Source organism: Xyrauchen texanus, chromosome 35, assembly GCF_025860055.1.
Source record: "Xyrauchen texanus isolate HMW12.3.18 chromosome 35, RBS_HiC_50CHRs, whole genome shotgun sequence".
Lineage (NCBI taxonomy): Eukaryota > Metazoa > Chordata > Actinopteri > Cypriniformes > Catostomidae > Xyrauchen > Xyrauchen texanus.
This window is the reverse complement of record NC_068310.1, coordinates 36,161,516-36,175,894: the sequence shown is the minus strand read 5'-3', so window position 1 is coordinate 36,175,894 and position 14,379 is coordinate 36,161,516. Positions and strand designations below refer to the sequence as shown.

Sequence of the window (14,379 nt, the reverse complement as noted above, 5' to 3'; positions counted from 1 at the left end):
GCTGAGTTGATTGTTATGGAAGTACACAATCTACAGCGGCGTGGTTTAAAATAACCCGCCCACACACTCGATTGCAGGCGCGCAAGCGTGCAGTCCACTGCCAGAGTTCTGCAGTCTTTCTCTCTTTCTGTTTTGTGTTTACATGTTTGTGCATTATAATAGATTGGCTTATTAGTTTTATCTGCATCTTTATGTCAAATATATGTAACATAAGGGGCTGTCTGTGTTGCATGCTGACATGTACAAACAGCTGTAGCAACTCGACCATTAGTTGTGTGCAATTCTATTACTGCACAACGTTTATCAAATGTAAATGTTCTTCTCCACCTATTGTATAATGCATGACGGTTGCTGTAGCAACGTACCTAAAGCCATATAAAATAAACAGTGATGCTGTTGGTCTTTGTGATGGTGCACAAATAGTCACACAAAAAGTGTCACATGAGTGCATGCAGGGTTATTATAATGTGGTACAATTGTTCACAACAACATTTGTGAAAAGCAGGAACATTAAACTCAGCAGTCATTTTAAAAAGAAAGAAGAAAGGAATGTTTTTAGGCAAATGAGCAGGTTTATTTTTTCCCTCCTTTCCACCTACCTGCAATGCCCAGCCTCTCTCCCTCCTGTTCTGAAGCAATTACAGATAATAACCTGCTCAAGGGGCTATTTATGTCTAACTGGAGGGAAGTGGCCATGTGTCTGTCTGTCTGCATTTCTATCTTTCTGTCAGTCTGTCTGTCTATCTATCTATCTCTCTCTCTGTATGTGTCTGTCTGTCTGTCGATCTATTTATCTATCTCTCTGTATGTGTCTGTCTGTCTGTCTGTCTGTCTATCTTTCTGTCTATCTCTCTGTATGTGTCTGTCTGTCTGTCTATCTTTCTGTCTGTCTGTCTATCTTTCTCTGTATGTGTCTGTCTGTCTGTCTGTCTATCTTTCTCTCTGTACGTGTATGTCTGTCTGTCTGTCTATCTCTCTCTCTGTATGTGTCTGTCTGTCTGTCAGTCGATCTATCTATCTCTCTGTATGTGTCTGTCTGTCTGTCTATCTTTCTGTCTGTCTGTCTGTCTATCTTTCTCTCTGTATGTGTCTGTCTGTCTGTCTATCTTTCTGTCTGTCTCTCTGTATGTGTCTGTCTGTCTGTCTATCTTTCTGTCTGTCTGTCTGTCTAGCTCTCTCTCTGTGTGTGTCTGTCTGTCTGTTTATCTTTCTGTCTGTCTGCCTGTCTATCTATCTCTCTGTATGTGTCTGTCTGTCTGTCTGTCTATCTTTCTGTATATCTCTCTGTATGTGTCTGTCTGTCTGTCTATCTTTCTGTCTGTCTGTCTGTCTGTCTATCTTTCTGTCTGTCTGTCTGTCAGTCGGTCTATATGTCTGTCTGTCTGTCTATCTTTCTGTCTGTCGGTCTATCTATCTATCTCTCTGTATGTGTCTGTCTGTCAGTCGGTCTATCTATCTATCTATCTATCTATCTATCTATCTATCTATCTATCTCTCTGTATGTGTCTGTCTGTCTGTCTATCTTTCTGTCTGTCTATCTCTCGCTCTGTGTGTGTCTGTCTGTCTGTTTATCTTTCTGTCTGTCTGCCTGTCTATCTATCTCTCTGTATGTGTCTGTCTGTCTGTCTATCTATCTTTCTGTATATCTCTCTGTATGTGTCTGTCTGTCTGTCTGTCTATCTTTCTGTATATCTCTCTGTATGTGTCTGTCTGTCTGTCTATCTTTCTGTCTGTCTGTCTATCTTTCTGTCTGTCTGTCTGTCTGTCTGTCAGTCGGTCTATCTGTCTGTCTGTCTGTCTATCTTTCTGTCTGTCGGTCTATCTATCTATCTCTCTGTATGTGTCTGTCTGTCTGTCTGTCTGTCTGTCAGTCGGTCTGTCAGTCGGTCTATCTATCTATCTATATATCTCTCTGTATGTGTCTGTCTGTCTGTCTATCTTTCTGTCTGTCGGTCTATCTATCCATCTTATTTAAATAAAGTGAATAATTTCAATGGCTCTAGCTTCACAGTGCACCAAATGGATATGCAAAAATAATGATCTAATAAGTTTCTTAAAAAATCCTATGCCGATTGTGTATATATATATATATATAGTTTATTCTGGGTTTTTTTATATATGAAAATAAAAAAAAAGTGTTAATAATAATAATAATAATAATAAAAAAACTTCCTATGCCTCCTCGGCCCTATGCCTCATCTTCCATTGTTCAGAAAAACATGTAGTCTCGCCACAAATCAGCCTGGTCTCGTTAAATTTACGTGAGCATTGCAACGTTTTTGCAAAACTTAAATTACATGCTTCATTACACATTTGGCTGATTACACATTACACTTCAAGGGCTCTGCACTTCGAAGTGAGTATAGGGCATAGGGAGGATCCCTCGCGATTGGAATCTGCCCCCGATCAGCTGTATCACACGCTCTTAAAGGCACCTCCCATTAATTTTAATGAATTTAATGATTTACAAATATCTCACTATAACACATATATATATATATATATATATACACACTACCGGTCAAAAGTTTTGAAACACTTGACTGAAATGTTTCTCATGATTTTAAAAATCTTTTGATATGAAGACATATGCTTAAATGTTTGAAATTCGTTTTGTAGGCAAAAATATAAATGTGCCACCATATTAATTTATTTCATTATATAACTAAAATTTTATAAAAATAAAAAGTTTTTGAAATTGATGATTTGGACCAAATAATAAAGAAAAGCAGCCATTAAGTGCCCAACATGGATGGAAACTCTTTCAATACTGTTTAAAAAGCATCCCAGGGTGATACCTCAAGAAAATGTCAAGAGTGCATGTCTGCAAATTCTAGGCAAAGGGTGTCTACTTTGAAGATGCTGAAATATAACACAGTTTTTATTTATTTTGGATTTTGTTTAGTCACAACATAATTCCCATAGTTCCATTTATGTTATGCCATAGTTTTAATGATGTTACTATTATTCTAAAATGTGGGGGGAAAAAACCAATTATAATAAAGAATGAGTAAGTGTTTCAAAACTTTTAACCAGTAGTACATATATACTAAAAGCTACGAGTAAGACTCAGGCATCCGTTATGATTCCATTAGACGGGTATAGGGGGCCCCCTTGTGGCCTGAGAGGGAAGGGAAAATGAAATGATCCTCAAAATATGCTCAGAAAATGCTCTGATTTTAAATATTTAAATATTTTAAAAAGCTGATCATTTAGATATGGCTCTAAAGACTGGCATTCAGTGACAAGGGTATAAAGTTGCAGATAAAATTATGGTGAATGGTGCAATGATTAAAATGGTGCAAAAAAAATAATAATAAAAAACATTTGTGGATCATTTTGGTAGAGGATATTGTAATTATACATACCTATCATCATTCTGCAATGTCTGGTCTCCTAGCAACAGGTCTCGGAACCGGAAGTGGGTTTGAAGAGCGGGAACAACAGATGCTCCGGCAGTCAGCGCGAGTTCCTGCACATCCAAGACCACCCCTATGCCCTCACAATTTGGACTAACAGATAGATAAACGTGAAAGGCAAATATTCACACTTTTATAAGAAAACAGTTTATCCCTTTGATGTCTTTGGATGGTACATCATGAAAAACATTTCTGAAATGATGAAAAAGTCTATCTATCTATCTATCTATCTATCTATCTATCTATCTATCTATCTATCTATCTATCTATCTATCTATCTATCTATCTATCTATCTATCTATCTATCTATCTATCTATCTATCTATCTATCTATCTATCCAGTTATAAGTGAAATTGTGCAGTTCTTTACATATTTGAGCTGTTTCTATTTTCTATTTAAGTTACTTTGTCAGTTATGTTGATTAATATTTTTTTGCCGAATTGAGCCAGTTACTTTATATGTTACCACATAAAGCAAGTTTTTAATTTACCTGACAAACACAATTTACAGTGTATGTAGCAATACGTTTTATATTTTCCTCTCATCATTTCGGCTGAAACTGGCGCGTGAGCGCGCTTTACCTGAGGCGCACGGTGCGCATGCTCCCATCGTCGTATTCAAATGAGTGGTTGGTGTAGCACGCGCCTCGCATCTCTTCAACCGGCGAGTCGCGCGCGGAGGGAAGCGTCACGGCCACCGCTTCTTCCTCACGAGACAGCTCCTCAGGCATCGCGCGCTTTATGTTTAAAAACTAAAAAACCGTTATTCAACAATCAACGGTCAAAATCTACTCATGATGTAGATGGGTGAAAACTTTCTGAGGTAAATAAATTGTGAGGTAAAACAACGTAATCCAAAAACCAGGCGACGATATCTAATCCTACTGTTATACATGAAATGGTTTGAAATTTAAATCTTTAAAAGTTAAAGATATATATGTTTTTTTATTATTTAAAGCTGAGGCGCACCGAAGTCTTCCAGGTCCTACACCAACTAAATTTGAGAGGAAAGATCGTCATAACATTTTAAATGGTCTCTCACAGCGCCGTGCTCTGGACAACCTTGAACAGCATCTTATTCATGATGAATAACTTGTTAACTCTAAAAAGATCTCAAAATGTCTCACCAGTAACCAAGGCTACATACTGTAGATCTATTCACAGTAGCATAGCAACAGAGTTTTATGGGCTTAGAAAAGGCAGACTAAACATTTATTGATGTTTATCTGTACACCATACTGTACACATTTTTTGGACATATGTGTCATAGCAATACCATGAGATTTTATTATTATTATTTGATAAATACCATGGTATTGAATGATTACCATATTCATATATCACTGTAGTACCATGGTATGTATCAAAGTTCCATGTCATATAACCATCTGTCATACACTCCTATTCAAAACGCAATTATTTATATAAAAAATAGTTTCTTACTAGTTGAAAGTCCAATTTCACATATCAACAATTCTTTTCTTACTAGTATAAAATAAAAAGTTTGATATCAACAATAACATTGTTAGTTTAAATTCCTGATATCCTGATATATAAAAATGCTAATTCTTGATATCTGTAAATGTATTTCAACATGTGACAATTGGGAGTGTAATTCATTATATCTAAAAAGACTTTATTACTAGTAACAATCATATTACAGATATTAAAATAGTGACTAGTGAAAACCGAATTACTTTTTTTTAGCATTTTTAGCATTTTTATTAGTTGGTATTCAATTGTTGATTGAAAAAAATGGGACTCACGATGCTAGTGTGTTGTGGGTGGTTTCCAAGATGTCACTGTGAGGTTGCTAAGGTATTCTATAGGGCTTTTTACACTTGAAATCGTTTACCCGGGTTATTTTAAACCTGGGGTAAACAGAATCCTGGGTTATTCTGTTTCATGTTTCACACTATTCATAATTAATCATTAATCCTGGTTATTTACAGTATGTTCCGATGTTTCAAACTGTATGTTCGTAAACCCTGGGTTAACGTTCTTATTTGCATATGTGCGGGGTCGATAACACTGATTGGACTAATGCAGCTTGTGATGGCAAATAATCTCTTTTTGTCTTTCCTTTTAGGAAATATGCCACATAAATACAGAATATTGTCTCATCACCGCAATTATCGCGTTTGCCACCTCTGTTCGACACTTTACCGGATTGCTTCATGTAAACAGTACGTGAACGTTTCAGTGCTGGTACAAAGTGCATGAATATTTAATGAGGTAAGCAACTGAGGCTTTATTTGATTGGTTGTCTGTTGCAAAAAAATGTTCTGTAACATTCAAACACCGCATCGTTTCACAATGTATACCTTTGGCAAATGGTGTATGACATAAAGACTTGCGAGATAGACAATAGAAAGGCAAAGTGTTTTAAAACAAACACTGGGTTATGAAACCCCGCTCAGGCTTAGCGGGGTTTCATAACCCAGGGTAAAAAGCGGTGCTAATCCCCTTTCAAAATTACATGTGTGAATTGTTTCTTTATGAATGAAGATAACCCGGGTTAAGTGCTGTGTGAATAGCCCTTAGGTGTTTGTTTTTTTAAACGTTTCTATGCAGTTGCTATGGTGTTTGACAGGTCCTAGTCAGAAATGCCCAGCCACAAGTTTCTATGATATTCTGGTCTGCCATGTGAAAATCATTTGTCTGTTCACTAAATCTGTTTCCATTTGGTCATCATAGAGAGTGTTTTTGAAATGCTTTGTTTTCGGTAGATGAAAAGGCTGTTCTAGTGTTGAGAGTCGTGTGTGGACGTGGCCTAAGAAAGGTAATAGCACACTTCTCACAAATGACACAATTTCAGGTATAATTAAAAAATGTCACGCCAAAGTGAGTTATGTGTTCAAGTTACATATTTAGGGTCGTGTTTTTAAAAATCCTTAACACTGTGTATGAGCAATAGTAATGCTTGCCTTAGCAAACACCCTAATAACTGAATTATTTAAGTCAGTTTATCTTTCCTTTTTACATAAAAATGTCCTATCCATTCCAATCAATACTTTTTTCTTTAATGCACAGACACACACTAATGTGACTCACATATGTGGGTGTAAGCCGAATGCCCTTGAATCTGTCTGCCTTTAGTAGAACCATCCAGCCACGTTCAGTTCTCTTTATGTCCTGATGTTCTGCCATTTATTTTTCTCTTTTTTTATTCGTTTTTTTTTTTTTTTGCTTTAAACCTCTCTCTCTCTTTCGATTGAAAATGCTTTTGTGGTATTTTACATTGCTTTGAAAGCAAAGTGTATGGCAAAAGCTCAGAGGATCAGGGTTGTTTATGTCAATTTGTTATGCTTGTCACCTCAACAAATTTGATAACCTCATGTTGACAAACATAGCACCGCTTTTGACATGTCTGCAGTGTGCACAGAAATCTGTCTTCACCCACACACACATCATACAATACTATCATAGAAACTGACTAGAGGACACAATGGATATAATTGCACTGACAATATCAAGACATCAAAACACAATCAAGCCATGACAACTAAATACTCACGTCACCCTGAGAACCAATCAAACTGTCATCTAACTTAAGACCATGAAACTCTGAGTGTCATCTACCAAACCAGTGACCAATTCATAATTCACTTTGCCTAGCCACTAATGAGATTATCACCCTAGCAACCAGTTTTGTTACCATGACAACTCAGAGCTCAAATGCCTTCACAACCGCTCATCATGTGTTTCTGGCTGATATCACACTCAACTTATTACTTTTAAATGAGCATTCCCTGTCATGTGTGTGTGTGTGTAAGGATTGGGAACAAAAACACCCTGCTACTGCAGACGTATCTGACTAAGTGTGTGTATTGGTAACTAGGTGTGGAATCCCAATTCTGAGGAAATGACAGAATTGAGATGCCTCTTAAAGAGTGTCCTGATAATTGCATCCATAGTCCTTATTGGGCCAAGTCAGTTCACTCTGCGTCCATCTTGGTAACGCCCCCATTGACGGAAGTTTGAAGTCATTTAAATTCCTCAGGGAAGCGCTACCTGATTGGTCGGATAAACTATAACCCAAGCCTAAACCTACCCCTTAACCTAATTCTAACAAATCAGGTAGTTCTTTACTTACAGTGTAAATATGATGCCAACCTACATTTTGGAAATCCACCTTCAGGCCAGCTTTTTTCTAGTCACGCAAGTGTATCTCCTGTTTACTTAAATTGGGAAATAGCAAAATCTCGAAAACTTGTTGCCAAGCTTACATTTTAAAGTTCCAAATGAAAGTGCTTGAGGAACATATTCATCTAGGCCTGCCAGTCCTCAGCTGCTTCCCTTGCACTGGTGATGATTCTTCCAGCATCTCTTCACCTCCCCATCTCCACCTTTATATTTCATAACTCCTATACCAATTATTTAAAAAATGTCTTTCTATTTTTTGCTTTAGTCAGATAGTCAGTGGAGGGTGGGGGATCTCAGAGCTCCAGCCCAGTCTTAGGCTTGAGCCCCTTTGTTATAGACAGCATGCCAAATGCGTTTACCATAATGTGCTCCAGGACTATATATGAACCAGTGACCTCATGAGAAAACATGTCAAATCACTGCTAAAAGTAGGTCCTCATGGTGGTGCCAAGTCTCAGTTTCCTCCACTTCTTAGACCGTCAAGCCGTGCATCTTATCATGTGGCTCGTTGTGCATGACACTGCAGAGACTCACAGCATGTGGAGACTCATGCTACTCTCCTCCATTCTCGCACAACTTACCACCGCGAGGAGGTACCCAATGTGACTCTGCCCTCCCTAGGTTGTTTAGGTGACCTGGGGCACACCCTGGATTCGAACTCATGATTTCAGGGGTGGTAGTCAACATCAGTACTTGATGAGTTGCCCAGCCCCCCACTCTCTGTTTTTAATACAATCACTGAGAACATTCAGCAATCTTAAATAACTGCGAATATTTAATAGAGCTCCTCACTGAAAGATGTTTTTCATGTTGAATAAAAGACATATAATGGATATTTTTGTTTTAAAACACTTTGCCTTTCTATTGTCTATCTCGCAAGTCTTTATGTCATACAAAAACACACAGAATGTGTTTATAAATGTACGCACTTTACTGATGTCATAATGATTTTGCACTTTTCCTGGTGTCAAACACTGTGTCATTGATTTTATTTTCTCTCTCCCCCCTTCCTTTCTATGTTGTACATCATGTACGAGGCAGAGCCTCACTTATCTTAACTGAGGACAGTAAAAGGGTTATTTGTGAATATGAGTGACCGAAAGAGAGAGTGTGTGTGTGTGTGTACATGTTTATACTACATTGTGGGGACCAGGTGTCCCCACAAGGATAGTAAAACCTGAGATCACCTACATTGTGGGGACCAGCCAGTGGTCCCCACGAGGAAAATGGCTTATTAAACATACTAAACTAACTTTTTGCATACTAAATGCAAAAAGGTTTCTGTAAGGGTTAGATTTAGGGGTAGGGTTAGGGGATAGAAATGATCATTAGATCTGTATAAAGTCTATGGAATGTCCCGACAATGATATAAAAAAAAATGTGAATGTGATCTTGAAGGAGGAAAAATAGCTCTTCTTTCGACCTGTGAATAATCACACACACATGTCTGTAATTCTTACAAAAGTCAAATGCTCACACCAGGAATAAGCCTGGTATTTACAAGCCGTAACTACCTCTGACTGTCAGATACACACATAAAGTGGTTGAGAGACTTTGTGGTGCTTTGATTTATTACATAGCAATATGGAATATAGCCAAATATTGACATTGGATAATGACAGCTGAACTGTATAGCTGTGCTAGTTACATATATCTTATATCACTCTGTGGTCTTATTCTCATCACATGATAATTCATTCAATTCAAATCATTATGTCATATATATTTATTTATTTATTTATTTGGTTTTGTAATAATTAACTGACTGATTGTACATTATCCCCAGTGTTGGTTGTACTGTGATTAGTATTACTAAAACTTTTCTTAGTAAACAAGTAGTGTAACACATTACATTTAAAATTGTTGTTATGAGTCTACTTTTACTGACTTTCCATGATGTTAATTATGTTATGTTCTGTATATTACATGGGTTATATATATTTCTGAATAATATTATTTATTTGTAATACGTTTAAAACATTAATTTTGTTTAAATGTACCGTACGCCTATTTGCATTCATGTGAAAGTTGAAAGTGACCACTTTCAAATGGTGTCGGAAATATCGTAATTTTCAAGTTCTGAACACATGAATGAACAAGTGCAGTCGTATTAACGAGTGGGAAAGTCAAAATTCTAGATGATCGCTGAATTTCTGATTTTGAAAGGGGCGTGTCAACACGAAAGATGATGGTTTGCAACGATTTAGCAAAATTATTTTCAACTTCTGTACTTTTATTTAAATAATATTAATTTGTTATATTTGACAGTCAACGTTTTTCGTTTTAAGGAAATTAATTAATACTTTTTTATATACCATGCATTAATAAATCATATACAATATGTCAGGTATAAGTGATGCTGGTTTATTTACTCATGTTTATTCACCGGAAAAACAGAAAAAATAGCTTTTGCCATCGTTCTTTGCGTATTAGCTTATGTTTGGCTTTTTCTGTATTTTGTTTCCCACTTGAATGCGCAAAATGTCATTTTAATGAGTGTCCGACTTGGAGGTACGAGCTTCCCAGGTCCATTTGAAGGCAGCATTATAATATAGACATTATTATAATTTGTTGAGCGGAAAACTAACTTGAATGTGAAATGTGGTTTAGAAAGTAACTTGAAAGTAAAGTAATTAGTAATGGGATTATTTTTTCAATTAAAGTGATCAGTAAAGTAATACGATTACGATTTTAATAAAGTCAAAATCCACTGGAAAAAGTACACAATCGGGGCACCTTTGGCAAACTATTTTAATATACTAAAACTTTGGGCACACTAAAACTGATCTTAGTTGTTGCATACTAAGTAGTATGGATATTATGCAAATTGGAATGCAGCCAATTTGTATAATTTCACATTTTTACTTTAAAGCACCAAATTACCTTCAAGAACTGATCAAACATACTGTCAGGTCAGAACAGGTTTGTAGCCTTAAGCAAAATGGTCCATAAGACACATACATAACCTGTCTGGGAATAGCCTGTGCTTTTAGTTCCTCTTGAGTAATGTATCCTGAGCTCATTAATTATTACTGTAGGTGAAGCTGGGCATCTTTGCCCAGTAGAGACAGAGCTGTGTAAAGTTACCATTACCTGTCTGGTGTCAGTTTACTTAAGAAATAAACGTCCAGGTAAGCAGCAAACACACTAGTTCACGCACTTGCATGAACAGGTAGAAAACCAAACCAAAAGAAGACTTTTGATTTAGAAAGTAAGCAGGAAAGAGAGACAGAAAACAATAGAAAGAGAGACATTCCCAGATGAACATCATGAAGGTAAGAGAGATTGCTCATTTATCAACCTCCTTTATATCTCAACTATTTGTCTTCACTTCCTGTTGTCTAGCACTTATTTCCAAATTCCCCGCCATCCAAACACCTTTTAAGACCATTTTATTTCAAGCTCAGATAAGTGTAGTTTGTGTTTTGGATCCTGCATGGAAAGCTGGTGTCACCCACCAAGCTGCTTAACTAACTGAACTAGCAAGACTGCCTTGGTCACCCAGCTTTACCAGAGAGACCCGTGCTGGTTGACCAGCTAGGATTTGCCGGTGATTAGCAGGGTTACGCTGGTCCACCAGTTAGGCTAGCACCAAACAAACATTAACCAGCCTAGAAATTCAAGCTGGTTCACAGATGGTCATCTAAGAAGAGATTAGGACATTGCGTGTATTAGAAGGACAGAATAACTTTTCGATGAAAATGTTTGGTGGTTTGTGCTTAGGCAAGCATCTCTTTTACTATTATTCATACTTACGGTTTGGGATCCAAGCCAACCCCTCACCCAAAGTTTTAAAGATGTTGTTGCTACAATTTTGTCACATATTTGTTGATGCATTCTCTTTCCAGATCTGTTTGCTTCGGTTACAGACTCATCAATGGTGTTTCCTGCTGTGTAACGTCATCTTGTTTCATGCCCTGCTGTTTGGCGGTGACATTGTCGAAGAATTCCTGCTGCAGTCCTCTCCTGCCGCTTACACCGACCGATTGGTCCTCGAGGTTCGGGAGCGTGCACGGAAACTGGACCTGACTGAAACCAGGCTCAACACCTCGCAGCTCTATCCCATTAACGCTGAGCCATGCCTTCATCATCAGGACCTCCTCATCCTCACCGTGGTCTTCAGTTCCCAAGGAAACTCAAGCCAAAGGGAGGCCTTGCGAAACTCGTGGGCCAATCAGACCACAGTGCAGCGCATTGCTGTGCGGACATTGTTCTTCATTAGCCCCTCCTCTTTAGAGGCGGGGCATGAGTCAATGAGGGAGGAGTCAGAACGCTATTGTGACATTGTGCTGAGTGAGGACGGGGCTTTGCAAGGCGACTGGGAGAGAAGAAATTGGGAGCAAGTGAAAATGGCACTTCGCTGGATACTTCTCTTCTGCCAAGAAGCTCGATTCATCGTGCTTTCCGAAGACTCTGTGTATTTAAACCTACCTGCACTTGCATCATACCTGCTAGGGCTGAGAACGCACCCCGATGACCTTTACCTGGGCAGGGTCATCCATCGGGCTGCACCTGAGCGAGACCCCGGTAAAGCACATTACCTTCCGTATCATTTGTATCCTGATAAGTATCTCCCAGACTACTGCTCTGGCCCCGCTTTCCTCTTGTCACAAGATGTTGTGAGGAAGGTTTATGTCGCTGCTGAGGACGTAGCACTGCCCCTTCCCTCAGACCTTCTGATTGGCCTGTGCGCAAGAAGGGCAGGTGTGGTGGCCACTCACAGCGCTCGATTTTCCGGCGACCGACACATTCGATATAATCCCTGCTGCTACAACTTTCTATTCAGCTCAGCAGGAATGGGGGTGGGGCTGATGGGTGTGGCTTGGAGAGATTTGGGGGAGGGAAATGGGAGGGGCTGTGGCATATTGGAAACATACTACAGTTTGGTAGTCTGCAAAGCAATGACCTACCTGGACAAACTTTCCTTTCTGAGTGACGACAACACCCAGGACTAGAAAGGACTGGGTCAGTGTGCTAAAATAGATCTGTATTTAGCTGTATAAAACGATTGTCAATATACAATTGATCTGAAATACTTAAAACTCAACAAAGTATGTATGTATAGCATCTGTATTTGGTGAACATAATTGTATTTTATTTAGATTTATTTACTGAATAAAGCAGTTCTGTGTCTCTAAAAGGCCTTGAAGTCAACATGAAATCATAATTGACCCTATTTATTAAGAAAAATGTCTTTGCAAAAAATCTTGTAAAATTTTATAATTTGCTCTATCACAAAAAAAAAAGGTCGCCACGCCCTCTTATTTTTTAGCCAACCTACTGTAGTCTCATATAATGAACATTACTATAGCTAGATTTTTGCAAATGTACTTTTACATGCCTCGCTCTACGTTTTGCTGCAGTTTCCTGGTGAAATGAACACTAGAGATCACTTAGACAACTGTGCATTTTTATTAAATTTCACATAATTCACGTCTACAAATACAATGTCTGATTATGACTTTTTGAAGACTGATTTTTCACACTATTACGCACTGCTATGTAATATGTAAGATATCGAAAACACTGTTTTTATAACGCAAATGACATGGTTGCTTCAGAAAATGTGGTTTTCGTGTCACATTTACTTTGGGAACACTATCGATTAGGTTTAGGTGTTGTTTAAAGTTAACAGTGTATGTTTTGTGTCTACCTCTCATTTACTATTAGGACACTTTTGGTTAGGTTTAGGTTAAAGTTTCATGTTAGGGAGGTATGTTTTACCCATTAAAACCTCCAACTAACATTTACCTTAAAAACCTTGTCTAATTAGGACTCCACTCGCTTTTGGCGCCCCCTGCTGGACATTATACTGGGGAACTGCAGAAAAACATGTAGTGAAGCATGTAATTTAATTTTGAAGTGTTGTCATGAGCTGTTTTTAGCCTCTTTGTTGCAACTTCCTGTCATACAGAGACCACTTTTCACTATCCAATCACTTCTCAAGTCTCTTACCACATTTGTTTCCCGGAAATATGTCACATTACAGACTTGAAATGGGTTGCAAATGGCATTTCATGTTGATGACATAAAGATGAAATGTGAGAATTAACTATTAATTGGTTTTTTGAAACAAAATATAATGTTTCTGACATATGTTTCTGTAATAAAAATAAATAAGCACACTATAGACATAAGTCTCATATCTTCTGAAGACATGGATTTAACCACTGGAGGCTTATGGATTACTTTTATGTTTCCTTTATGAGATTTTTGGAGCTACAAATTTATGGTCACCATTCACTTGCATTGTTTGAACCTACAGAGGTGAGACATGTTTCTAAAAATCTTTGTTTGTGTTCTGCAGAAGAAAGAAAGTCACACATCTGGGATGGCGTGAGGGTGAGTAAATGATGAGAGAATTTTCATTTTTGGGGTGAACTATCCCTTTAATATGTTGTCACATGTTACCTTGTTGTGAGTCTGTTGTATTGTGTCTGTTCTGGTGTGTTTGGTCCTCTAGTGTTACAATAGATGAACTTGTTCCCCAACACATTGACTGAAACACCACGGCCGTTTAAACATTTTAACAATTTTTATTACAAAATGAGCACATACAAAAGTGATAATGTACAAGCTTTGAAATTAAACTAAATGAAAACAAAACCAAACCAAAAACATTTTAGAGATGCCACTTTTAAATTCATCATTAGTAGTAGTAATAAATAAGGTACAAAAAATTCCACCAAAAGAGATTTCTATCATTTTACACAGACATTTGTATACTCAACCAGTTATGTACTAGCAGTCACACCAGCAGGAGGCGCTATTGCTTTAATATGAATGATAAATAGTCTATTCTGCTAAAAGTGAG

At 37.7% G+C, this 14,379-nt stretch overlaps 1 protein-coding gene across 1 annotated transcript; it reads left to right on the top strand.

The window, feature by feature from the left end:
* The first annotated feature begins 10,834 nt into the window (after nt 1–10,834).
* LOC127628588 (beta-1,3-galactosyltransferase 9-like) lies at nt 10,835–12,520 on the top strand. Its single transcript, XM_052105360.1, has 2 exons — nt 10,835–10,840; nt 11,414–12,520. Exons 1-2 carry the CDS (start codon nt 10,835–10,837, stop codon nt 12,518–12,520), a joined length of 1,113 nt encoding a protein of 370 aa, XP_051961320.1.
* Nucleotides 12,521–14,379: the final 1,859 nt, after the last annotated feature.